At 59.6% G+C, this 26,852-nt stretch overlaps 1 protein-coding gene across 3 annotated transcripts in view; it reads left to right on the top strand.

Moving 5' to 3' along the window:
- The window catches only part of SCARA5 (scavenger receptor class A member 5), a 62,718-nt gene that overhangs the window by 31,955 nt on the left and 3,911 nt on the right, over window positions 1–26,852 (top strand). For all 3 annotated transcript variants that reach the window (XM_037526514.2, XM_037526513.2, XM_054701077.1), the window contains 4 exons: window positions 7,368–8,042; window positions 11,124–11,204; window positions 12,934–13,032; window positions 15,084–15,140. In XM_037526514.2, coding sequence (XP_037382411.1) covers window positions 7,368–8,042; window positions 11,124–11,204; window positions 12,934–13,032; window positions 15,084–15,140 — 912 coding nt within the window. The remainder of the gene's footprint in view (window positions 1–7,367; window positions 8,043–11,123; window positions 11,205–12,933; window positions 13,033–15,083; window positions 15,141–26,852) is intronic.

Genomic DNA, 26,852 nt, shown 5'->3' with positions numbered 1-26,852 from the left:
CAAACAGCCTTCAAAATAATTCTTACTGAGTGTCAATGCTTTTAATTGAAACACTCTACATGTTTGGGTGGAAATGCTTTTGCATGATTATCAGTGATGATTCACAGGACAGCAGGGGAGGGAGAGGGAGGGAGAGAGGAAGAAAGGACGGATGGGAGAGAGTGGAGAGATGGGCACCCAGTTCTGGCCTTCTCGACAGCAGTGCAGAATGGTGGCAAGAGGCGAATTGGGCTTCAGAAAATGAGCGCTTATCCTTGTCCTGCCACCAACCGTCCAGAGGACCTGGGACGTGTCTTATCACTTTTCTCAGCCTTCATTTCCTCCTCTGAAAATGCAGAGCGACTGCTAAGGTCACGTTCAGGGCAAAGCACCTGTGGGTCCAGGCGCGGGTCCGCCTTGTGAAGCAGGGGGTGCGAGCCATCTGCCGCGTGGGCTGCAAGCCCCACCTTCTGGCAGGGGAAGCCCAATAGGTGCCTTGACTCCTGCCGAGCCTGGCGCCATCCCCTCCTTGTCACTAGTGAGAATCCTTTCCAGAGCACTCCCGGACAGGCTCGCGGGGAAGCAGCCAACGGGACGCCTCCCACTGCTCCCGCCCCAAGCCATGTGGTGCCCCAGGGACCTCGCTGAGCTATTTGAAAACAAGCACTTATGGAACAACTTGTCCAGAAGATGGAAACAGAGAAACACGCTGGCCTCCTCGCTGATTGCAGAGCTGGCCTCACGGGACTGGGGCTGGAGGCAGCCTGGAGAGAGGGAGGCGGCCGCTGCCCGGAAGGCGCGTGGACTGCAGGGGCGGGGCAGCAGCCCCAGGTGAGTCGGGATTCACCACTGGCCAGGCTGCCGTCAGGGGCAAGCTCTGGGCTCGCCCCACCGAGGCTACACGTGTGAGCATCTCTGTGTTCTTTCATGAAATGGTCAGTCAGGCACGGCCACAGGAGGAGACAGAGGAGAAACCCAGGAAGGCACCCTAGAGACAGGAGGCCCTGGCGGCCACGCGGGGCGGCCGGCAAGCACCCAGCCCTCTGTGGACAGGAAGGACAGAAACAAAAGTCCCCACCGGTGCTCGTGGCTGTGCTTGGCCACGTCCCCAGGCGGCACCGGCCCAGCGGACACAGAAGAACCTAAGACAGGGCCGCGCAGGGCTCGTGGGGCCTGGCCGCTGGCACGCCCAGGACCGAGCGTGTTTCAAACCACTGCATCATCCTTTCCTCCCCACCCCACTGCCTCCCGTGAATCCCCAGTAAAGGCCCTCAGGGGCCACTGTTGTGCCTTGAGTCACATCTTCAAAGCTGCCGAAGTCCAGCGCTGGGACCGCAGAACGTGACTGTCCTGTGGCAAGGCCTTTACAGAGATGACCGCAGCGCAGTGAGGTCACTAGGCCGGGCCCCGTCCACTGGGACTTGTGCCCCACAAAGAGAGGAGACGAGGACACACAGGGAAGACCATGCAAGGGCCCAGGCCTCCGCCTCCAGCCTGTGAGATGAGGTCCTTCTGCTGCGGAAGCCCCGTCTGCTGCCCACCCAGACGCACCCCACCTACTGTGCTTTCGAAAACACAACCCAAACCAACAAATTAAAAACCAAAAGAAACGGATGAAAGCCAAGAGACAACAGCAGCAGCAGCCCAACACCTGCTCGTCGGGGGCCCCTAGCCCCGCCTGCCCGAGGCCTGGCGCTTGGAGGGCGAATCCAGGTGCAGCTTAGAACCCCAAGCAGCACCTTTATCACTGCACCTGACGATGACATCACCATGAGACCCCCCAACACACACACCCCGGGCATGTTTGGGCTTTTTCCCGCTGTGATACCCAGCTTTAAGTTATTCTGAAAGAAATGGTGCTTTTGTTTTCAGTTCCGCCAGCACTTTGCACACTCAGTTCTTTGAACAGGTACTTGTGTAAGCAAATAAGGAACCTCACCTCCCGGGGATTCTGGGGTGATGGGACAGGCGGGCAGCGGGCCCCCAGATCTGGTCTTGATAAGGACAGGGTGGGGGACTAGGGGCCTGCAGGCTTGGGGTACCTGAGGCGCAGGCGGGAACCTAGCAGGGCGCTAGCCAGCGTGAGTCCCGCTGAGGCCAGACCCTGCAGCCCACAGCTTCTGTGCCTCTTCCCCGAGCCCCGCCCACGACCGGCTCCACGTCGGTCGCTTTGAGCTTGACTTCTTCGCTGCAGGATGACCCTGCGGCTTGATTCCACGGGGCTGGGGTTTTCGTGTCACCAGACGCCCCTGCGATCAGCGCTAAAGCCCGTTTCTCCCTCACCCTCCGGCTCCCGGCAGCCGCCCCTGCCCGTCCCCTTCTCTGCCTGCCTCTCAAGGTGCCCCTTGTCGTCCCAGCAGCCGCAGCTCTGGCCCTCTGCCGTCTGCCGGACGCTGGCAACCCCGCCCTCCTCCTGCTCCTGCTTAGAGTGTCCCACCACGGACACCACCCACAGAAACACAGAGACCACCACGCCCAGCAGCTGAGGAGGGTTCGCTCGGGGCACCGTGGCAGCTGCGCCAGAGAGTCCTGGTGCTAGGTTCGGGTTTTCTTCTCCCAGGGAACACTGGGCACGTGTCAGAGGAGTTGGAAAACGGGATCCTGTTCTGTGCAGTTTCTCCCTTGGGACGTGGCCGCGGCCTCGTGGGGAAGGCTCGCCCCTCGGCCCCGCTAGCCCACGCACAACCTGCCGGGTGGCCGTGCAGACGCGCCAACGGTGCCCGGCGGCCGGGGTGGGCAGCTGCGAAGACGCGAAGAGCAGGCGGGAGAGGGAGGCGGGCGGTGTGCGGAGAAGGAAGGGCCTCCTCGGCGTGGCTGGGCTGTCACGGACCTCAGCGTCCAGCACGGGCTGGTGCTTGCTGCAAGGAGCGATGCTGGGCGGCAGCGGGGGCAGAGGGAGGGCAGCAGACCCGAGGCGCGCCTCTGAGTTGGTCTGTGCCGGGACCACGGCGCTCGGTCCTGCCCTCCTCTCTGGGCGCTGCGGGGCGGCGGGGAGAAGTGTCTGTCAGGGAGAGGTTTGTGCCCCAGCTGCTCCCACGGAGGCAGGGCTTCCCCTGAGGCCCAGGCCACGCGCGGTGAGGTCCTGCTCCGGCGGGCAGGCCGTCCCCCTCCTCTGCCGTGTGCTGGACGCTGCCCCCAGGCCCAGGCCTGGCTGCTTTTCTCGTCTCTCAGCTGAAAAAAGGCACCGCAAGAAGGCATTGGGGGTCCCATGTGCACACCACCTGCCGTGGCCCGGAGTCCCTCCAGATTGACAGGGTGGGGAATGTGTGGGCCACGGCGGGGAATCTGTGGGCCGTGTGCAAAGAGTCTGGCTGGCCTCTGCCTCCCGCTGCTCCTCATGAGTGACCCCAGCACTTGCCTCCCCCACCTGCTTCATTTCCCAGCCTTAGGTCCTTCCCCAGACCCACATGCAGCCCAGCAGGGTCTGGGCCACCCACGGCCCCCACTCGCCCCCTTCTGGTGGGAAGGGATGTGGCCACCAGGCAGGTCTGGAATCCAGTGGTGCCCTTGCTGGCCGAGGGTTCTGGGGGATCTCCCTGACCCAGGAGGCTGCCATCCAGGTGTGGGATCCTGAGCCCCCCACAACTCAGACTCAGCTGTCCCTTTGTCCTTTAGGCCACAGATGTCACCCTCACTGCTCCCCCCAGCCCTTCTCCTGGAGGCCACCCCTTGCACCCTGCTCCAGTGGCTGGGGTGCCCTGCCTCGCCTGTGGGCCTTCTGCTGACACCCACCCGGCCATGGAGACCCACCTGCCCGCAGGCTCTGCTGTTGCACCCAGACACCCCCTTGATCTCTTTCTCAGTCGGCTCAGGCTCTGCTCTGTCAAAGCTCCAGGGACTGGGGCTCAAACAACCTGCTCGCATCTCGGGTTCTGGAGGCTGGAAGTCCACCTCACGGTCCAGCAAGGCCCGGGTCTGATTTCTTGGCTTGCAGACGGCGCCTGCCCTGTGCTCACATGCCCGGAGGAGGAAGACCTGGTCTCTTCTCACGAGGGGCCGATCCCTCCTGGAGGTCTCTCCCTCACGCCTCATGGAAGCCTACTGACCTTTCCGGGACCCCACCAGACACCATCCCCTGGGCATGGGGGGGATGCAAACATCCAGTACATGGCAGCCCCCTTCGCCCCCCTAGGGAACCCCACTCTGGACCGCTCCTCCATCACCGCTGCTCAGCTGGACTTGGGCGTGCTCCCTCCCTGTCCTGCTCAGGCCTGTTCCTGACGCCAAGGCCCTGTTGAGCCTTGGACATGGCGTCGTCTTCCTGTGTTTGCGAGAAAAAAGCAAGACTAGCTGGGGGACTGCGAGCCCAGAAGGCACACGCCCTTGCTCACTGTCCCGGAGGCCGGAAGCCTGGGCCCTCTCTCAGCTCAGCCTAGAGGAGGCGCTGTCCACGCGAGGTGCCTACGCTGTGGTGGCTGGGGCTGCACCACCCAGCCCTGCACGCCCCTTTGTATAAGAACCCTGGGCAATAAGATGTCATCCTGCTGATCCCATCTACAGGAGCATGATCTATAATGAGGTCACACTCTGAAGCTCCACGTGGGCATGGATTGTCGGGGAGAGGGCATTCAACCCACTGTGACACCCCAGCTTTAAGTTATACTAAAAGACATGGTGCTTTTGTTTTAAATTCTGCCAGCACTTCGTACACTCAGCTCTTTGAACAGGTACTTGCTGTATGCAAATGATAAGGAGCCTCGCCCCCTGGGGATTTTGGGGTGATGGGACAGACCGGCAAGTATTAGCTCTTGACCTTGCATTTGATGCAAGAAGAGAGAGACTGCCTAGAAGAGAGAGAAGCAAAATCTTGATACAACTGGGAGTAAAGAAGGCTCCAAGAGGGCTTCCTGGAAGAGGTGTGGACGGAAGGATGCTCCACACAAGGAGTTAAGGAAGGAAAGACGAGGCATTCTAGGAAGAACAACCAGCTTGATCCGAGTTCTTGAGCAAACCTTTTCACTTATAGGACCTTACAGTTTGTCCACAGAAGTAAACGTGGGTCACCAGGGGTTCCTGGTGGGGGCAGCCAGGCCATCCTTCCATCCATCTCTCAGTGACTGGCCCTTGGGTTGGGGGGTGACCTGTGTAGCCCCTGGGAAGACTGAGCATCATGTCCTGGTTCATCTCTTAGCCCAGTTTGCCTGGCACACAGTAAAAGCGAGGGAAATGCCAGTGTTTACCGTCCCTCTATGATTGATTTCTCTCTTTGTGAAAGCATTCAAGTTGAAGAATAACTTGAGCACATTGAAGTAGATATGCCAGGCAGAGAGATAAATGAACCACTTGCATAAACATGAATTAAGAGAGTCACACTCAAGGAAGAATTGTTCCCTGCTGAGGACAGCAAACATCTGGAAGGAATTACATGGGGGAAGCGGGTGGGTGGCGGTGGTGTGTGAGCTGAGAACACACTGTGACTGCTGAAAGGAGATCATTCATTTCTGGGGTGGGTAAGTGATCCCCAGAAAGGGAGGCTGCTCCAGGCTAGTACAACAATTGGATGCCCAGAGTATTTACCCTCCAAAACATTTCTGTTTTGATTAACAAGGGTAACTAAGAGATCTTTTATTCCTTGAGCCAGTACCTTGCCTTGAAAAGTTTCCTTAAATAATGCAAATATACTAACATAAAAAACAAACGAGGTACTGTTTCATATCTGTGAAGTTTAACAGCATAACCTTAGTCATACTCAGTGGCTGAGGTCACACTGAAACATTGCAGTTACCAAATCTGCAATGTAGCTATACATCAGTATTACATTTTTTGGAAAGTGATTTGACTGGACTTTGCAAGAATCATAAAAATTATCTGTATTTTCCACCTACAAATCCAATCACTGGGGACTTATTGTCAGGAAAGTTTTCAAACTCTGCATTTATTTACCACAATTGATTAAAAAATATTGAGCAGCAGGAGGGTGGATCAGTTGTAATGCATCCATCCACATTCTAATCATAAAACCAGAGAGAAGGTTGGGGAAATGTTTATAAAATAACACTAACATAATTATTATTATTTGGAATAATTAAATCACATTAAAAGTAGTTACACCAGGCAGAGAGATAAGTGAGCTGTTTGCATAAACATGAACAATAATAACTACTATTATTAGGTTAAAAAAAACCAGGGTGCGCATTGTGAAGACGGGTGCGTGTATGGATGGAGCTGGAAAACCAGACAGGTACACCAGTTTTGCTGGAGGTTGTGGGATTGTGGGGGAATCTTCTCTCTCTTTTGTCTGGACTTATGTTAATATTGGCTGTGCAATGAACAGCCCTAAAAGACCCAAATGAACTCCTGGGAGGAGTGGCTGGTTTTCAGCCTTCACCATCAGGAGAAGTTTTGGTTTCTGAGCCCAAAAGAAGGGGTCTGAGAGCTGGTGCTTCTGAGAGGAGGTGGCTGATGGGCCAGGCTAGTGACCACCGTGACCCAGGCACCAGGTGGGCATGCGGACCAGGGAAGGATGGACTGAAGGCACCAAGGGAAATTGCCCACTCACAGTGTCGCCTCTGCATGTCTGGGCAAAAGCAGCCTTTAAGCAGCCCTGGAATTTAAATCCTCCTTGTTGCCATTCACAACTTTAAAATCAGAATTTACAGGGCTTCCCTGGTGGTGCTGATGGTTGAGCGCAGCGATGTGAATCTGTCTGCAGCCTCTGCAGTGCTGGTTCAATTCCGGCTGGCCAGGGAGCTACCCACATGGCGCCGCAGACCTCTCCCGGCTCGCCTGCTGCTCCCCTCAGCAGTGTATTTCAGTCAGTCTGCCTGTTCTGCTCCCTGTCTCTGGTGAATCCTCTCACCACCACCACCACCACCACCCCCGCCCCGTACATCTGGCCTATACCCTGGTTCTTGTATGTGTGAATAAATAAATAAATAATCTTTAAAAAAAAAAAACAGAATTTACAACGGCAGTGGCCTCACTATCTCTGCTAAAGGGGAGCAGAGAGGTACCGGCCTCCTGAAGTTCAGAGGATAACAGTGTGGAAGGAACCACATGAATCTGCCAAACATCCCGTCACTTTTAACATGCAAAAACTGGGGTGTCACATAGGTTACCCTCAAATATTCTGGTTGGATGAGTGCAGGGGCTGCCAAACTCATCTGCACCCAGGAATGACCTGGGACTCTGAAAAATTCCAACATCTCTGTCCATCACCGTTTCTGCAGATGGACCCTCCCAGGTGATTCTAAGGGGCAGAGAAGTTTGGGGCCCACGGGCCGAGCCCAGTGCCTGCGATCTAGTAAAGGCCTGCGATCCACCTGCAGCCACCTCTGCTTTCCATTTATCCGTGGCTTACTGAGCACCCACTGCACCCCGGGCTCTGCGCCTTGGCACCCGGGACCTCCCCACCCCGCGCTCATCTCTCCCCTCTGCCTCCCCTGCAGTGTCCAGGCCCCGGAGCTCCCCCGACGACCTGAAGGCCCTGACTCGGAACGTGAACCGGCTGAACGAGAGCTTCCGGGACTTGCAGCTGCGGCTGCTGCAGACTCCGCTGCAGGCGGACCTCACGGAGCAAGTGTGGAAGGCGCAGGACTCGCTGCAGAACCAGTCGGACTCGCTGCTGGCGCTGGCGGGCGCGGTGCAGCGACTGGAGGGCGCGCTGTGGGGGCTGCAGGCGCAGGCGGCGCAGACGGAGCAGGCGGTGGCCCTGCTGCGCGACCGCACGGGCCAGCAGAGCGACGCGGCGCAGCTGGAGCTCTACCAGCTGCAGGTGGAGAGCAACCGCAGCCAGCTGCTGCTGCGGCGCCACGCGGGCCTGCTGGACGGGCTGGCGCGCAGGGTGGGCGTCCTGGGCGACGAGCTGGCCGACGTGGGCGGCACCCTGCGCGGCCTCAACCACAGCCTGTCCTACGACGTGGCGCTGCACGGCACGCGGCTGCAGGACCTGCAGGTGTTGGTGAGCAACGCCAGCGAGGACGCGCGCCGCATGCGGCTGGTGCACCTGGGCCTGGAGCGGCAGCTCAAGCAGGAGCTGGCCGTGCTCAACACCGTCACGGAGGACCTGCGCCTCAAGGACTGGGAGCACTCCGTCGCGCTGAGGAACCTCTCCCTGGCCAAAGGTACCTGCCCCTCTCCCGCCCACCCAGCGCTGCTTTTAGAAATAGCTCACATAGGATGGCCCCCCTGTGGGCTCTCGGGTGTGTCCTCTTGTGTCCCACAGATAGAGCCTGGCTCTCTCCACCCCAGCTGCCCCCCAGCCCCCATTCCTCTGGCTGCCTGGTGGGAGGGGCCCTTTGTGACAGACCCCTTCCCGCATCACCCCTGCTCAAAACCCACCGTGGCTCCCCAAGAACCGCCGGATACTTACCCGGCCATTAGCCCAGGAGACCAGCCGACGAGGCGCCAACACAGGGCGCAGTGCCAGGAGGTACCTGGGGCCTTGCAAGCACCAGGCTTCTCCCGGAGTGAGGCTGGGCGGTTCTGGTGATGCAGCAGAGACACCTCCCCGCCCCCCAGTCCCAGCCAGGAAAGGGTGATAGTGACAATGTCCCAAAGTTAAAATGATCGCTGGGGACCGGGGTCCACCAGCACCCTAACTGCTTCTACGATTGCCCGGAAGTCATTCTGCGTCCCCGCTAGTGCCGGGAGCGGCTGACCCCAGGGCGTGGACAGTGGGGGTCGGGCTCTGCAGTGAGGCCTGTCCTCCTGGGTGACCGCAGGTGGGTGAGGGACAGTGCTGACGAGCATAGTGGCCGGGGGGACCTGGCCAGCTCAGTGATGCTCCTGGGAGGAGTGCGTGCTCAGTGAAGGACTCCCCCAGCTCTGAGATTCGGGGCTCCCCCAGGTGCTCTGAGACTGGAAGGGTGTGCGTGAAGGCGAGCGGCAGGGCTCAGGGGACGGGATTTGTGAGGATCTGGCTGACTTTTGGGGACACAGCGAGGAGAAGGCTCTGCTGAGGGGGGAATGTCTGACTATGAGTTTGCAGAAGGGATGGGGGGGCATGAGCTGCAGGGTCTTCACAGTGGGTCCTTGGCCCCATGGCACTGGGAGGGCCCCGGATTCGGAGTTGGTTTGGTGCTGCAGAGATGAGTAGGGTTAGCCGGGCCCTGTGTGGGTTGGAGAGACCCCCTGAGACAAGGAGGTCTTTAAAGAGACTGGAGGGCATCCTGCGCCCCATAGGCTGGGCCTGGCGAGGAAGGAGGTAGAGACAGGACAGGAAGGAGCCTCGATGACAAACCGGAGGGGGGGGGTAAGAGAAAAGAAGGACTCAAAGCAAGTTTGAGATTTTTAGCCTGGATTCCTGAGAAAATGAGTTAGCCAGTCCCCAAGGGCACAGGACCACGGGCAGCAGGGTTTGAAGATGCGCTTGGTCCAGGCAGTGCCTGGCAGCAGGTCCCAGGGGCTCCACACGCCACACTTTAGGCTCGGCAGCACCTGCCAGGTGTGAGCATGTGACTGAGGCATCATCTCTGGGTTAGTCTTGTCTCTGGAAAGCTCTACGCCTGTGCAGCAGGTTTCCACACCCGCCTCTCCCTGAAAGCCCAGCCGGCAGCTGAGTTCAGGTGCTTTTAGGGTAAGCACACCCCACAATCCTTGAAGAGTTGACGAAGCACTATGACGAATGGGGGGCAGGTGTCAGGGGTGGTGTCCACTCCTGGTGTCCGGTCCGCTGGCGTCCATTGTGTCATGGCATCTGCTCGCACCCCCTGCAGATGCCTGAGGAAGGAGTTTTCGCTGAGCTCAGCACCAGGACGTGAACCAGGTCACTCCAGGGCCTCGCTAGACCCTCCCTTCCAAGTGACCTCAGCCACCCTGATGCCTGAGCCTCGGGCTCATTCTGGGGCAGCCCCCACCCCTGGCCAGAGTGAGTCCCGGGAAGATCCACTCGTCACCCCACCTCAGAGGGAATAGAATAGATTGGGGTGTGGGGTCCACTGCATCCCTGATCCTCTCAATTCCTGATGCCCGGGGAGCCAGGTGGGGAGAGGGTCATGAGGAGTGATGGGGGAGGACGGGGGGCGGGGTCCAGGGGAGGAGAGTCAGCTGCTACAGTTCCCGGAGCACAGCAAGCGGCCCCTCTCCCCATCCCCGGCGCTGCTGCCTGACCTGGCCGGGGGGTGCCGGGACTGGGAACAGTGTCCTGAGTCATTTCACTGGCTTCTTCCCTCTGCCTCTGCTGGGCTGGGTCCCCTCAGACACCTCCCCTGCCTCCACCCCATTGTGTGGAAGTCGGGGTCCACTTTACCGTCTTCTCTGAAAAGAGGAGCAGAGCCCGCAGCCCTTGAGCGTCCTCGTGCCCGGGACACTGTTCGTGACGTTCTCCCCGCGCTTGGCCATCGCAGCTGTCAACTTGGGTCAGGGGCTTGGGACATGCCAGCTTCTGGGATGTGCCAGCACATCGCGATCTTGGCCGCCTGGGCCTCGTGCGCGTGTTCACGCCCTCTGAGCTCATCTGCTCTTTCTTTCAAGTAGCGATTGCACAAGCATCGCTGCCCTGCTGGGAGCGGCCACGGCTGAACTGGGCAGCCACATCAGCAGACCAGCGCCCCCCCAGTCCTGGTCCCCAGAGCCGTGGCTCCTCTGAGGACACCAGGGGAGAGTCCTCCATGCCCCTTCCCAACTGCTCCTGGTGGGTGGCGATCCTGGGTGTTCCTTGGCTTGTAGTCGCACCCCTCAGTTCTGGAGGCTGGGCCTCTGAGATGGGGGCCAGTGTGGTCAGTTTCCGGTGCGAGCCCTTCCTGGCTTGCAGAGGGTCATCTTCTCCTGCGTCCTTACATGAGGGAGAAACTCAGAGAGAGAGAGAGAGAGAAAGAGCCCTCTTTCTCCTAAGGGCACTAACCCCATTCTGGGGGGCCACCCTTGTAATCTCATTAAACCTAATCACCTCCCAAAGGCCCACCTCAAATACCATCCCACTGGGGATCAGAGCTGCAATATATCCGGGGGGGGGGCATGAACATTGTCTATTACACACCCACTCCTTTACACAGCTGCCTTGTTTCACCTTGGAGATCACTTCTTCCAGAAGCTCTCCCTGGTCCCCCCTGGTCCCCAAACACAGAGCTGGACCAGGTGGTACCCTGGGTGCTTCCACAGCATAACGCTGACCCTCTCTTTGGGATGGAGTTTTTGTCTCCCTGGCAGGTGGCCTGTTCTGGAAAGCAGCCATCTAACCCTGGTGCTGTCTGTTCTACTTTCAGGACCTCCAGGCCCCAAAGGTGATCAGGGGAGTGAAGGGAAGGAAGGCGAGCCTGGAATCCCTGGATTGCCTGGACTTCGAGGTAATAGAGAAGGTTCCAGGAGGGCCCTGGGCTTACCAGGAATGGGAGGGGAGTCCATTTCACCCCGATCCTCTGGTTTCTGATTGTATGAAAGATGGGTTCCCTGGAGGGGTTCCCAACCAACTTGGCTTAGGATGCCCAGTGCTATTACGAGGCTGGTAGCGTTTTGGTGTAGCTACAAGATGGAGCAAATTGTTTCTCATGGAAAGTACCAGATCTGAAGAGGTCCATGGAGGCTTGCAGCCACCAGCTCCCTGCAGCCACGTCCCACCCTGCTCGTGGCCTCCCCTCACAGGGGAGCTCCCTAAACTCAGAACTGAGGAGCCCTGGGGCTCCAGGGTCTTGGGACCCTGTTTTCTGCCTTATTCAATGAGGGATGAGGCGCCCGGGCGTACCCTGCGGAGGGTTCAGATGCAGAATTCTGGGGAGGCGGGGGCAGCTTTGGGCTCCGGGAACAGATGTGTCACATTAGGGAGGAAAAAAGAAATCCATCAGCCCTTCTCCAGGCCCTGCCACTTGCCCGGACCACCCGTCCGCTTCCAGCAGCTGACGTTAGCACTGGAGGGATAATTACTTGGAGACAGGTTCCTCCAAGTCATGGGAAACGCCAAAGAAAACCAACTGAACGTTCAGGCCGGAAAGATCAATTCATCAGTTCATTAGCGCGCTCTGCTCTGCAGAGATAGCTGTGGGCTTAGGTCAGGCCTCCGGGGCCAGGGCCTCTCCAGGTGATGTGTTGACTCTGGATCTCCATGGTGACGTGTAGGCGGCCTGGAGCCTGGGGCCCGGACTGGGGCCTGACCCGGTGGCGGGCCAGCCACCCCACCGCCTCTGCCCTCCGTGCCTTCTTGTCCTTTTCTTAAACAGGATAGAAAGTGATTTCAGCCTCCTCCTACCAGTCAGCCCTTTTCATCCAGCATGAGAAAAAGCCAACCCACCAAGAACTTCCAGACTCAGATTCTGCTTCCACTGTTCTCTGCTGTGTGGTCGTGGGCAGGTTCTGTAACCTCTCTGGGCCTCAGCTTCTTCATGTGTAACATAGTGAAATAATACTGGCCTCAGTGTATTATGAGGATTAAATGGGATACTTAGTGAAAAGCATCTAGAACAGCAACTGGCTATAGAGTCCTCAAAAAAAAAATTGCCAAATTTTACTCTCCAACATAGCGGTACAGGGGCACCCCTGGGGTTGGCGCACCTCCCTCCCTCACCAGCAACTGCATGCCAGGGGGTTCCAGCACACTGGATGAAAGTTGCTGCTGGCAAAGGCTTGTGTGGACCTTTGGGCACTGTTTTTACATCTTTTTTTTTTTTAAGATTTATTTATGCATACAAGAACTGGGGTACGGGCCAGAGGTGTGGGGGTGGTGAGAGAATTCACCAGAGACAGAGCAGGGAGGAGAACAGGCAGACTGACTGAAATCCACTGCTGAGGGGAGCAGCACGCGAGACAGGAGAGGTCTGCTGCGCCATGTGGGTAGCTTCCTGGCCGGTAGGGATCGAACTCATGCTGCAGAGGCTGCGTCCGCCAGCTTCATAAGTTGAGTCTTTACCCCTTGCGCCAGGGTGGCCCTGTTTTTATGTCTTTAAATCAACTGAGAAGAATCTGGAAACTACAAGAGGGAGGATGTGCAATGAGGTCTATTGCTGAGACCTTGAAGGTCACGCAGAACCTCTCAGACCTTCTAGTCCTGAGTCTGATATGCCACCCTGCCTCGTGTCTCCCCAGGTCTGCCAGGCGAGAGAGGAACCCCAGGACTACCCGGCCCTAAGGGTGATGACGGGAAACTGGGTGCCACAGGCCCGATGGGCATGCGTGGGTTCAAAGGTAATCACCAGCCTCAGAGCAGCCACGGAGCCCCACCCCACCCCACCCCACCCCGCGTACAGATTCCCTCCATCCCCCAGCATTTACAACTGTTGTTCAGCCTCAGACACACATCAGCAGCCAGTGTTTCTTCTGCTTTTTCCCCTACAGACCACCATGTGCTCATTGTCAGGGGGATCTGCTTCGTAGACAGTATCCGCCTTCCATGCTTCTTTCAAAGGGGTCCAGATCTTCTGTCTTTGCAGGAGACCAGAAAACCTGGTGCTTTTTCTCTGGGCTCTGCTTCCTCACTCTTCAGTGAAAACACAAATTCTCTTAATCTTTCCCACCTGTCCAGGATGGTCTCTTAATCTCGAATCACTGGGAACCTTTACTTTCTGGCTGGTGATTAAACAGACGAGATTTCCCTTCATTTTATGATTCACATCTTTAAAAAACTGATTTTAAAAGATTGCAAAAGCAGCATATGTTTAAGAAATTAATACAGCAATCTATAAAGGGTAAGATGAAAAGTGACTCCCCTGTCCTTCGGTCGGTTCAGCTCTTAGAGTAACCACCGTGCACACTTTGGAGCAAGTCCTGCCAGACTTTTCTCCAGGCGCATTCACATTACATAGATGCTTGCCTTGTTTTTCCAAAATTTGGATCACTCAAATCATTCTCCCCTGGAACTTGCTGGCTTGCTTTTTCATCAGACAATATGTCATGGGCTTTTGATTTGCAGTTATCTGTCTGGGGTTACTTGGAAGAGAATCCCCCAGTCCCGTTAATGGGTCTTGAGTGATGTCAGAAGCTTCTTACTTCTTTGGAGAGTGAGATGCTGGCTGGGAGAAGACCTCTCTTCTTTTAACCATATCCTGGCAAGGCGGCTCCACAATTCCCTAGAAACTCCCGTTTTGTAACCATCCCAGGCCTGGTAGCTTCACGTTGGTTCTAGCAATTTGAAGAATTTTGGAGCCTTTGGCGTCATCTTCATAGGTTTCAGTGGTCAGCAGGGAAACCAGCCAGCGGGCAGACAGCAACTTGAGCCGCCTTCCCAGGCTGGCATTGCCCTTTTATCCCCTCTCTCCTAGGCACAGGTGTGCATGCTTGCACGCTTGCACACACCCAGGCTCAGGTGTCTGTCATGAGGCACTTGTGCCCCCACCCACGCGCCTTCTACGTTAATAAGATCGAGGCTGCAGGTGACAGCCACAGAGGCCAATGGTGTACAAGCCTGACCAAACGCATTTACCCGACGCTCCCCCTCGTGCTTTGTAGCCTCCTCAGTGGTACATCCACCTGACGTGTACATCTCTGTTGTGGGGCAACCAGGCTCAGGGTGGGCATGGGGCCAGGGAACCAGGAGGCTTGCCAGCTTCCCAGCCCCCGGCGAATCTTTATGCTGTCCTTGCTCTGGGCTCTTGAGTGTTCTCTCTCTTCTAGCGTCACATTCCTTGCCCTCTTGTTCCGGTCACTGCCACGGCTTTTAGCCCCACCTCTAGGCTCAGGTGTTCACATTTATGCACACACACACACACACACACACACACACACCCATGCTCCAAGTGCCCACAATCAGGCACACGTGCCTGGTGCCCACACTCCCAAGCGCCTTCTGCATGAACACGATCAAGGCCGCAGGTGATAGCCACAGAGGCGCTCATGGAGTAAAAAGCCTGATTAACTCACTCACATGCAGTCCCCTGTGCCTCTCCCTGTGTCACTGAAGACCCCCTCCCTACCCCATGAGAGCAGCCTTGGAAGTGGACATATAACTGGACCATTTAATGTCCTGTTTTGGCTTCCTCCTAAGCACCACCGCCTCCTTCAGCCATGCCGTCACTGCTGCTGGCTGCTTCACTTGGGAGGGCAGGAAACCCCAGCCGGGCCCCGCTCCCACCCGGGGTGATGATGGCAACGGCACCACAACTGGCTAAAGTTGCCCGCGTCCCACCTGCCATGCCCGCAGAGCTGCTAGGTCCTGCCAGGGCTTCTCTGGTCTTGGGGTAAAGAGTCTCCAGTGGATAACATTTTGCTCACCCCAGGCCTTATTTGTTCCTCCCTTTCAGGTGACCGAGGTCTGAAAGGAGAGAAAGGAGAGCGAGGAGATCGGCCAGGAGATGCCAGTAAGACAATTCTGTTGGGGTCGGGGGATTCTGTGTTGGCTCAGGTATAGCCCCCCAAATTTGGGGGGTCCAGAAGCTGAAGCCACGGGCTGGGCTTGCAGTGTCAGAGTGTTAGCATGTGACCGAGGAGCACTGAGGGGCCCCCAGACTCGCGTGCTCGAAAGGGGTGTGGCCCTGAGCAGGAGTGAGCAGAGATGGGGACATTTATGTCTAAGCAAACTCCCCCAAATCCCCATCCCCTCGTGGGCCAATGCCCAGCCCAACAGGGTCAGCCTAATGCAGGGTCGCTGAGGCCTGAAGCCTCAGAAACAAGAGGGCCCCCTTTATCTCCCTGAGCCCCCTGCTTCCGTGTTGCACAGCTTCACCTGGCTGCTCGGCCCCACCCATCCGGTGAGGCAGGAAACAGGGTTCCTCCCTCTTTCCTGGAGACGCCTCCGGGACGTGCCTCAGGGTTCCGCCGGGGCAGCGCAGGGCCTGTGTCCTGACGTGGTTCGGGGGCAGTGGCCAGTGTGGGGATTCGGAGGCAACAGGTCAGGGTCCCCGCACCTCCCCTGCCCCGCTGCCTCGCTCCCAGCTCTGTGGTGTCTGTGTCCCCTCCATGCAGGGGGAAGATGACCTCCCAGGGTCACGGGGAGAATTGCATGAGCGTCCACGCTGAGCACACGTCAGGGCGCAAGGAGCCGGTCAGGGCTCAGGGGTGTTGGCATTGAGGTTCCATGTGATACCCGCTTCACCTGGACTTGGCAACCCCATGGCAGGTGCGCGCTGAAATTCAGCTCAGATGTTACCCTGCACGGCTTCCTGGGTGCCCGCCTGGGGGAGGTGCCGAAGCAAGGCTGACCCCCACTTTGTTCCCTCCTTTGTCACAGGTTGAAAGGTGAGACGAGACCTCATTGGTGGGACCCAGGACGGGTGTCTTTCTGACACCCTTCTAAGACCTTGACGAGGGAGCCAGTGTAGGGCACTCTTCTAGGGTGTCCTGCCCCATCCCCAAAGGGCTACGTGGAGGGGCTTGTTGAGGACGAGCCTCCTGGCAAAGTTCAGTGAAGAGCCCCTGGCTGGGTCTCAGCACCGCAGCAGGCCTGGGCGCTGCCAGGCAGGTGAGGGGGGCAGGTCTCCGTGTGCCCCAGCCTGGGCTCTCTGGGAAGACAGGCGGGGAACGAGGACCCGGGCTCAGGTCGCCCTGTGGACACACAGTGACCGATGCCACTGCAGAGTCACACACCGGACCCGGAGCAGGCACCTCCCTGAGGCTGATCTTGGGGTTCAGGAAGTCTCCACAAGGACCCTTCCGCCCCACTAGACAAGGACATCAGCCCTGACTCCTGAAAAGGCTTTCCCAAGCCCCTGGCCCTTGACCTGGCCCCTGCTTCCTCTGCCCGTGCCTTTCTCTGGACAGTGATGAAGCATCGAGGACTTTGTCACTCTAAAGGGATGGCGGTATCTGAGGACGAATGTGCCTGGGCTTGCCTGGGGCGCCCCGGGCCCCTTCCCGAGGCGATGCCATCCACAGAGCCGTGGGTGTGTCTCCTGGTCTTCCGAGCACCCCCAGCCCCGCTGCGGAGCCGGCCAGGGCGTCACTGGGAGTGTCCGGCTAGCGGAGGTCTGGTGGGCCTGCAGGGAGCCAGGGCGGAGCCGGGGAGCCAGAGGGGTCTGGAAGTGATCTGGGCCTCCGCGGCAGGGCCAAGTCACATCTATCTTGTGGGCTGGGCTCGGTACCGCGTCCCGGCTGCTGTCTCCGGCTCTGCGCGGCGCCTGCCTCCGGACAGAGGCTGCCAAGGTAGCCGAGGACCATGGTATTTAGCTGTCCGAAGTAAATAACTCCCACTGGGACTGGAAGGGAGGAGCTGTGGAAAGATGACCTTTGGGAGTGACCAGAACTGCTGCCCACATGCCAGGGGGACGCTGGCCGAGGTCAGTGCTAAATCGGCTGTCAGTCACGACGAATCCCGAGGATGCTTCGTCACCTTTGCCTGGATTCTGCAGACCCAGCGGGCTGGGCTCCGCACCCGAGGCCAGACAGGGGTGGAGGGTGGGAAGGGAGGCCACTGAGCCTCAAGCCGCCCCCCAAGCCTGGGCGGGGAGCATAGGGGAAGGACGTCTAATCCACTTGGCCCCAGAGTCTGTGGACAGACTGCAGGAGGCTGACATCAGCACCGCACACCCGCTTTGGGGGCCCAGGGCGTTCTTTCCTGCCCTGAGAGGCTACTCCCTCACTGGAGGCTGCTCCCTCGCTGGAGCCGGGGCCCAGGCCAGCCCTTGCACCAAGCTCTGGGCTTTTCCTTCCTGCCTGCCCGTGGGACCCTGCAGTGCCGTGGCGGGGAGGGAGGTGGAAGGTGGGCTACACGGCAGACGGCTACCTGGACAGGAGGCATGGCTGGACGCTAATCCAGGAGGCCACCCACCCAGCTCCCCGTTTCTGGAAGCCGGGAGTGGGGAGCTGATCGCCAAGTCATCAGGCTAATTCTGGAATGAGAGCCTGGGGCTGCGGCCCTGACGGGTGGGGTGGGCTCGCGACCCCTAGTGAGTCCCTGGCCTGGAGATGGGGCTTTAAGGGCCCAAGACTGAGGGGAGCTGACATCTGTCTGTCCCACGTGGTGGCCCCCACCCTGGCCTGCCTCAAACCCCACCCACCCTGCTGTGTTCACACTCCCTGGTAGTTTCCAAGGCACTCAGGTCCCAGGGGCTTTAACTGGATCCCGGAGACCAGCCTGGAGGGCAGAGGCGGGGATCATCTTTCGGGAAAGTGTGGTAATCATGACCACAGCTGAGTGCCCCTGGGTGGGGGTTCTTAGTCATTCACTGGAGGCGCTAATAGCTAGGAAGAAGGGGTTCTCAGCACCCCAGCTCTACTCTTCTCTAAAACTAATACTGTGGGGGAGGAGCATCCCCCAAGCTTTTTTGGCAACCCAGCTCTTGCCTGAGCCAGGGCCCCTGACCGGCGCCTCCCAATCAGGCACCCAGAGGCAAAAGCCTGACGATCCAGCAGGTGGGGATGTTACCACATTAGAGGGACTGACAAGGAAAACCAGCTCCCCTTCCAGGTCACTGGCAGGAGGGGTTCCCCTTGAAGAGCGCAATTACAATGTTTTTTTCAGAATAAAATCTTGCGGTGGATTGCCCACGTCGGGGCGGGAGTCTTAGGACTGTCGAGTCGGACGGGGCTTTGGATTCACCCCCGAGGCCGCCCCACCAACCCACTGCCCGGCACCAGCGCAGAGGGAGAGAGCCCTGGTCCCGGCTGCAGCCGGCGCGGCCCCATCCGAGAATCGGGACCCCCTGACCTCGGTGCCACGGGAAGGCCAGGGCCTGCTGTTGGGTTTTGCTTTGTTTCTTTCCCAGGCCAGGGTGACATCAGTCATTCCGTTAAATTTTTGGTTTGGGGGGAGTCTTGGCCAGAGGACAAGAAAGGTACAGACACACAGCTCCAGTGGGAAAGATGTGCTCGTCCCTCCCAGAAGCTCATCTGCAGGAAAAATAAATTCTACTTTCGCAGCGAGGGGCGGGACGTGGACTTGGTTGAGTTGCAGTCCCCCAGCATGAATGCGAAGCAGGATACAGTTTCGGGCTGTTTAAAGAACGTCCCTCCGCTTGGTTTCCCGCGGACACAGACGGGCAGAAGGCGCCCAGGGGAGTTCTCAGCCGGCGCGTGCTGATGGGCATCGGTGCCGCCTCAGAAAACGTGAAGAGTGTTTAACGTCTGCGTGAGCTTTCAAGAGCAAGGGGAGGGGGTGTGAAAGGGATAGCGGGTGCCCCAGTGTGTGGTGCAAGCGCAAAGCAAACGAGGGAGGCGGGTTCCAAGCAGCCCTCCGCTGAGCCGCGTTGCTGCTCCTGTCTCTGCTCTGGATGAGGCTGCAACAGTCTTCGGGGTCCGTGAAGCCCCTTCCTCCCACCCCGCCTTGTGGCTGCGCTGGGGCCCGGCGGCGTCTGCTCGGGGTGAGGTGGCGCGGGGTCAGCGAGGCCCAGTCTGGAGAGGCGGAGCAGCGGGGCCTTCCCGCAGACCCTCGTCCGCGTGCCCCGTGGGGACAGCCTCGCGGCTCATCCGACTATTTTTCACTGAAGGCGCATCGCCTTACACGGTTGTGTCTCAGCTGTGACTATGGCGTTAACATCCCAGCCACGCTGCGACTTGGAGGCCAAGCACACCCTAGGAAGAGTTCGCCGCTGCTACGACACGGCTGACCACGCCGGCCCGTACCATGAGGAAGCCGGGTCCCGTGTGACTCTGAGGAGGCACCACCTGTGGAGATGATGTGGGAACCCTGGGGGTAGAAGAGGAGGAACCCGAGGTCGCCGGCGCTCCCCTGGGGCACAGCCAGGTCCCAGGCAGCTCTGTCTGGCCCAGAGTCCACGCTCAGCCCCGCGTACCTGGGGAGCCCCGCGTACCTGGGGAGCCCGCGGATGGGCTGCCTTCATATCTCGTAACAGGCGGAACGGGAGAAACCCCCGAGGTGCTTTAGAGAGCAGCTAAGAGGTCACGAACAGGACACCCCAGCCTGGTATTCCAGATACAGTGTGGACCCTAAGAAGCGGGGCTGAGGGGTACTCATTTCCCCCACAGTTAAAAATCCTCAATTTCTGACTCTCTCCCTGAAGTTAACTACAGCCATGCCCCGGTAGCCACAGGGCACTGGCTCCAGGGCCACCCCCTCAGACACCAAGCCCCTCCGGTGCTGCAGGCTCTCCCCAGGAACCCCATATCCCCAGGTTCAACCCACGGCATCAGAGGTCGAATCCATGAATGCAGAACCTCAGAGAGGAAATCTTCCTGAGTGGCCTGCACAGGGGCCGCTGTGTGTGCTGACCGAGGCCCAGCTGGGCAGCGAGTGTCCACAGCTTGGGTCGGGAGTAAGTGGCGCCTGGGCAGGCTTGCTTCTTTGGTTGTCCGTCTAGGGGGTGGCTGTGGGCTTGAGGGGAGGTTTCCGCTGGTCCCCGAGCATTTGGCCATCTTACGGTGAGTGTGGAGGCCTTCCGTGCTCGCACTGCCCACCTCGGCTGACGCGTGTCTGTCCTTCCCAAGGGGGGCCTGGCAGCAGCTCCCCCACAGCTGCCCTTCCTGATTCCCTGACAAACACGCAGCGGTTTCTGTGATTTGCCCTGCAAGAAAACTTTCAGTAATAAAACCTCAGGCCGAAGGTGAACAAGAGATTTCTACACAAACAACACCCTGAACCACAGAAGAGCTGAATTGTGGGTCTTTGATGTGGGTTTTATACAAGAACACTTAAAGTTGAGACGTGCATTAAAACCAGCGATGGTTTAGCTGTTTACTCAGAGAGCAATTCAAACAAACTTCGGAATTGTCCTAAATCCCCGTGACCCCACACACTGTCCTCTGCCCCTGGGGGTGAGGCTGGAAGAAGGCCCTGCAGATCACACCCGGGAGGTCCCGCTGCATCTGGGACGGATCTGGCTCAGCGCTCGTGGCCACTGCGTGAACCTCGCTGTCTTTTGAAGATGGAAACGCCCTCCGGGTGCACTTGGAGCCAGTTATCTAGAAGAGTTGCTTCCCTGGCAATGGACTTCAAACTCTCTTCTAAGGAGCGCTGTGGTCGAATTCTGATGGCAGAGAGATGAGCGAGGAGACGAAGCCTGCAGACGCCCCGGGAGGTCCTGGGTGCTGAGGTCGGTGGGTCATGGCTGGTTGCCTCCCTGACTCCAATGCCAGGGGAGCACTCGACACAGAGCCTCGCACCCCCACCTTGATCCTCAGGGGAACAGTAAATAACACTATTTACTGAGATCCACCCCCGACACCCCCCCCCCACCATCACTGAGCTCACACAGCCTGAGAAGGTCTCTAAGAAAGTCTCTAAGATGCATTGTCGGCCCCTTCAGCAGGTGAGGAAAGTACTCTGGGGGGTTCAATGACATGCCCAAGGCCACGGAGCTACGGGGAGAGGGGCGCTCGAGGCTGCTCCTGTCTCCCGGGATGTGAGGCGGGCGAGCATCAGATGGAGTCTCCAGCCGGACCCGGGGAAGGGCTCCTCGTCCCCGGTGTGAGATCCTGCGGTAAAGGCGGCGGGTCTGCACAGCCTCAGAAGGGCGCCTCGTGGGCGCCAGGGCCTCCTGCAGGGCGCTCCACCTCAGGCTATCGGGGGACCCAGCAGGAGTCTGCGCCACCAAATTTCTCCCCGCTCGGCAGCATTTCTTCCCAATGGCCTGGCGACACTCGGTGACCTCCCTGCCCGCTGAGAAGCCCAGGAGCAAAAGCCACACGCAGGACTCAACCTCCCGCTCAGTAAGTCACAAAGATGCAGGTGTGACACTGGCGCCTCTGGAGGGAGCCACGTCCGCCCACTGCCCCGGGCGAGCCTCTGGTTCGGGGCCAGGCAGGGACCGCGCCTCAGTTACTCTGATGGGACACACGCTCTTGCAGCCAGGAGTGAGCAGGGCAGCGAAGAAACAGCAGCCAAGGCACAGCGCCGGCTGCCAAAGGACGTGCAGAGTCGCCGTGCCCAGCGGATGGTGACAAACCCGCCCCTCTGTGGACCTTCCATCACACCACGGCCGTGCCATGTCTGTTTCGGCCATTCCCAGGTGCTTCGGTGAACAGCTCCACCAAGACGCAGACTGAACGCGCCCCAACCCAAAAGGACGGAATCCGGAGTGCCAAGCACAGCGGAGTCCCCAGCAAAGCCGCAGCACCCGTGGCCCCCAAAGCGGAGTCCCCAGCAAAGCCGCAGCACCTGTGGCCCCCAATCCGAGATGCGGTACTGGCGCCGCAGCAGCAGCGCCGGACACCGGGGGTGGCCGCTTCACCACGTCACCTGGAGAAAGTCCCTCCCCTTGAGTTTCAGCTTCCCCACCTATGCAGGGGGTGCAGCCCCCACCCCACCCCTCCAAGGGCTGCAAAGACTAGTGAGAGCATCTAGCAAGCGTGCTTTGAAGAGGCATGAGGGACTAGATTCAAGGAAGAGCAAAACACCACTAGGAAATAGCATTTTAGGAGCGGCGCCCCCAGGCCAGGCCGCGTTGTCAGAGCGCTGCCCTCCAGGAGCGCTGGCCGGGAAGTCCTTCTTCGGCTTGTGGGATGGCTCCTGTCCTTCCCACATGCGCCCCATTTCCCATGGATGTCAGGGCAAAGGGAGGTGTCATGTCTAGAAAGGGGGAGCCCACCGCCCCCCCTCAGGAGCACGGGGAGCTCTTTCTTCACAGAAGGAAAGTTCGACTTCCGGAGCGGGCAGCTGGTCCGCATTATCCCGGCTCTGCTCCGCAGCTGCAGCGTCAGAGGCTGCTCTCCCCGCCGCCTGTTTATTTCTGTTCCCCTCCACCTCCCTCCCTCCGGCTTGTTTTGCTCTGGCCGTGGGGAAGCAGGATAAACAAACCCCAGAGCCCCATGCTTCGTGTTGTGCGTTCCCCGTCTCCTCTCCTTTAGAAGCGGTTCCCTGGCCCCTAGGGCCCTGCTGAGACACTGCCCAGCAGGTTCTGGGGTGTTCTAGGGCCCCGTAGGGGGCAGGAAGGGGCACAGGGCAGGTTTTCTGATCCAGCAGACAGGGTAAAGGAGGCGTCCTGGAGCCCTCAGCTGCTTTTCAGGCTTTTGTTGGGGTTCACCAGGCACACGGCAGGCAGGGGTGCTGGGGGGCCGGAGGCTGGCAGGCCGCCCAGCCCCCAGCGAGTCTTCACTCTATCTGGGCTCTCCGGAGTTTTCTCCTGGCCTTGTTCTCTACTCTTTTGTGGTTCTCTCTCTCTGGTAGTTCTGTTCTGTTGCTTCTGCTTCTGCTGGCGTCCCCGCGACGCCGCCCTTAAAAGCCCAGTCTCAGCCCAGGTGAATCCCATCTACCTAGGCCCACACCCTACTCCAGGTGCCGCCATCAGGCATGCGTTCAGGACCGCAGGGATCCCTCATCTATCCTGATGGCGGGAGGGCAGAAAAGCCTGATATTTTCTTTACCCTACAGAAGTCTTCGTGTCCTCCTGCCCGGCCTGACAGCTGGTCAGGTGTGCAGCCCAGGTGTCCCTGCATCTGTCCCATGTGGCTGCGCGTCTCGGCCCCGGTGAAGTGTGGGAAGACAATCCCCAGCCCCCAGCCCTGCAGTGGTACCCGAAAAAGCTCCCCAGGTCACCTGCAGCCCAGGACAGGGAACCACTGCTTCAAGCCCAAGATGTTTCCCCTTCCCACAAGAGACACTGATCCCCGCGACTGCGAGGGGCGGGGGTGGGGGAAGGCACTCCCATGCCGGGACGGCCGCGGGGAACTGCTTGTCTTGGGCTCTGTGGTTTGAGGATGAAAGACCTTTGCTCTTGTCCCTGGACACCTTGCAGCAGCTGTGTGACTCTGGGCAAATAACTCGACTTCTCTGGGCCATCATCAGAAATTCATGGAGGAAAAAGTGAGAAGCTGCCCCGGGAGGCCCTTTGCACAGTGCCGGGCAGGGGGTGGGAGCTGAGCGCACCTTCTCTCGCGTCACTGTCCTCCCGGACTCGCCGCCTCTCTGGCGTAGCCCCCGAATGTCGCTTTGTTGCACTTGGGGGTGCTCTGAGGCAGGTGTGGCCCTCAGGAAGCAGGTAGTTCGAAGGCAGCCCCAGCCCGGAAGCTGGTTCTGAGTTGGTCATATTTGCCACGAGGCTGCCCTGGAGACCCCCCTGGCCTGCGCGTCCCCCAGATGCTGGAGAAAGAGGGCGCTGGTCCACCCACCTAGTCCCAGTTACAGCCACGAGACCGGAAGCAGCCGGAGTGAAATCAGGAGGGGACCCCTGGATGAGAAACACTGGAGCTGCCCGGACACCCCCTCCCTGCTGGGCTCCCAGAGCCGGGGCCCTCGCCAGAGGCAGGGGTGGAGAGAGACTCCGTTGCGAGCGGGAGAGGAGACTCAAGGCCAAGTCCAGGGCCCCACCCAGCTCTGGGCACAGGGGTTCAGAGCCGTGCGGCTCTGGGGGGCACCGGAGACCCTGTCTGGGGTTCCCTTGCTTTCCTCCATCTGTACTTACAAGCAACAAGCGCAAAGCCCGATGTCCTGAGAGGGGCATCCCCACATGCATACGCAGGAAGCTCTGAGCCGGGGCCCCAGCGTGGCCTCGCCCCAGCACACGCTCAGGACCGCCCCGGAGCTGCCTCGCCTGACAAGTCGCCTCCAACTTGCAGGAGCGAGCAGGAGCTGCTGGCAGCAGAGCGGACTGCGCGGAGGCCCCCCGGGCCCTGATGTGCTGAGGGGCCAGGAGCTGCGCCCTGGGGAGAGCAGAGGACCTTAAGGCCGATGCGGGTTGAGCTCCTTTGTCCAGCCGGCAGCTTGCTCTGGCACACAAGCGGTCGAGGCGCCAGCCTTGCTCAGGCTATGGGCCCTCGACCGGCCTCAGTAAGACGCGCGAGCTCCTTACTCGCCGCGTGAGGTGCTGCCGGCCAGGGGTGGGCGTCACAAGGGGCGCCCGTGATGCAGCGCGTGGCGACCGGCCGCGTGGCGACTTCCTGAAAGAGGCTGAGTGCTGGGCCAGGGCCAGGTCTGCATCTGCGTGGGGGAGCTTGTTCTAAGGCTCCCCCTCTCCCGCCCAAAGGCAAAGCTTCCTCTTGGGACACCATGCCTTGTTCTTCTCCAACCCCGGCTGCACCTCAGCGCCCCCTCTTTACAGTGGGTCAGGACTGGGGGAGATCTGGGGTCCCGCGGCAGGAGGGTGGCCCCAGGCGCGGCCTGGGTGGTGGCAGGTCAGGGAATGAGGTGGCGGCTTCGTGGCTGGGCCCAAGCAGCCATGAGGGCCACAGATGCTCCGGAGAGCCTGGTGGGGAAGCAGCTGGCCCTTCGCCGGCCCCTGCCCTGGGACCCCACATCAGCTGTCTCCCTAGGGCCCCCCAGCAAGGCAAAGTGCTGGTCTGGGCTTGACCTCAGGAGCTCTTCTCTGGCGCTTCCCTGTCTAAAGGGGAGGCCCTCTGCCCCATCTGGGGCCATGGCAACAGAGAAGCAGAGGTCTGGCCCGTGAGCATCAGGGCACCCCTGCCATGGGGGAGCAGGGGTGCAGGGGGTACAAGACTCGGTGGGCTAGAGACTGGGGCAAATGCTCCACTTAGAAAAACCCCCACTGGCCTTCAGGTTTGGGGAGGGACCAACTACTTTGAATGTCCCTGTTCAGAACACGTGGAGGTCGGCAGGCTCCTCCCGCAGAGCAGGCGCTGTGGCCGCCGTCCCCAACTCGCCACCGCGGCCACAGGCCAGGCGGGCTGCCGTCTGCGGGGCAGGGCCCGGTAATGGGAGAAAAGGTGGGAGATTCCCCTCCCGGGGCTCCCCTTCGGAACGGGGAGCAGTGCCCACAGGGGGAAGGTGGGCAGGCGTGGAGCTCAGGAAGGAGGAGCCAGGGCTGCTGAGGTGGGAGGCAGACAAGGCCGTCCGGGCCTGCCGGTCAAGGCGGGGAAGCTGTTAGGGGGTCCACGTAGTCAAGAAAACCTGAGGGCCCTCACCTCTGTGCCCCTTCGTCCCCCCACTGCTGGGCCGGCCCCGGGCTCCTGAGTCTGGAGCAGTCAGGAGTCCACCTCCCTCTCCCCTCGCGTGTGCGGAGAGGGCCGCCTCCTCCATCTCCAGGGGCCCCGCATGGCCCCGGGGCCACGCTGCGTGGGCATCTGAGGAAGAAGCTCCCGGGACTTACAGGAAGTGTTTTGGGGGCAGGCAGGGGGCTCACAAACCAGGCCAGGCCGCCTCTCAGGCACCGCTTCTGATTATGTGGGGGCTGACACAGCTGTGGGTGTGAATGTTTCCTAGCGCGGTTGGTGGGTTGGTCGCTTGGTGAGAAAGCTTTGCCCTGAGGCCGAAACTGCTGGGAAAAAGCAGAGTTTAAACCCTCTGCCCACAGAAACCCAAACCTCTTAACAGTCACTGACGTCCTCGTCAGACCAGAGAGGGGGTCCTGTGGAGTCATCCGGAGATCCCCAAGAGAGTTCCTGCAGGGACATCATCGTCAGGCCTGGGAAGGGTCTGCCTGCCGCCGCAGCTCCAGGGTAGAGGAGGCCGGAGAGGCCTTTAGGGCCTGCCCCTTGGGGCTGCCTGGCTGCCTGGATGGGGCTGTTTGCTCCATAATCAGATCACCCCTCAGCCTGCATGTTCCCAAGGGAGGCACGCGCAGAGCCCGTCCGTCCGTGGGGGAAAGGAGGCAAAAAGTCATAACTAGGGCCACGTCCTGTGAGACAGTGTTTGAAGGAAAGTGCCATCTGGGTGGCTCCGGGGGGTGACAACTGTCACAATCATTTGATGCCCTGGGGGCGGGCAGCATCTGCCAACCCCACGGGCCAATAACCATGCTCCTCCTTTATGGGGAGAAGCCCTGGATCTGAGAGTTGGGGACAAGTGCCGAGGCGCAGGTACCCAGGGAGCTGCCCCACATGGCGCAGCAGACCTCCCCTGTCTCCCTGCTGCGCCCCCCCAACCGCCGGCAGTGGGTTTCAGTAGATCCTCCTGGTCTGCTTCCTGCTCTGTCTCTGGTGAATCCTCTTCCCTCCCTCTGGCCTGCACCCCAGTTCTTTTTTTTTTTTTTTTTTTTTTTTAGATTTATTTATTTATTTATTTATACATGCACTGGTACAGTCAGAAGCGCGGGAGGGTGAGAGAATTCACCAGAGCCAGAGCGGGGAGCAGAGCAGGCAGAAGGACCGAAGTACACTGCTGAGGGGAGCAGCGGGCGGCAGGAGAGGTCTGCGCGCCATGTGGGACCCTCCTCCGGTGGCCGGGGAGCAGCCGGGGATCGAACCGGCGATGCAGAGGCTGCGGGCAGCTTCGCAACCCAGCGCTCAAC

Source organism: Talpa occidentalis, unplaced genomic scaffold, assembly GCF_014898055.3.
Source record: "Talpa occidentalis isolate TD23 unplaced genomic scaffold, MPIMG_talOcc4v2.1 talOcc4.4, whole genome shotgun sequence".
In the NCBI taxonomy this organism is placed as follows: Eukaryota; Metazoa; Chordata; class Mammalia; order Eulipotyphla; family Talpidae; genus Talpa; species Talpa occidentalis.
This window is presented reverse-complemented; position numbering and strand designations above follow the sequence as displayed.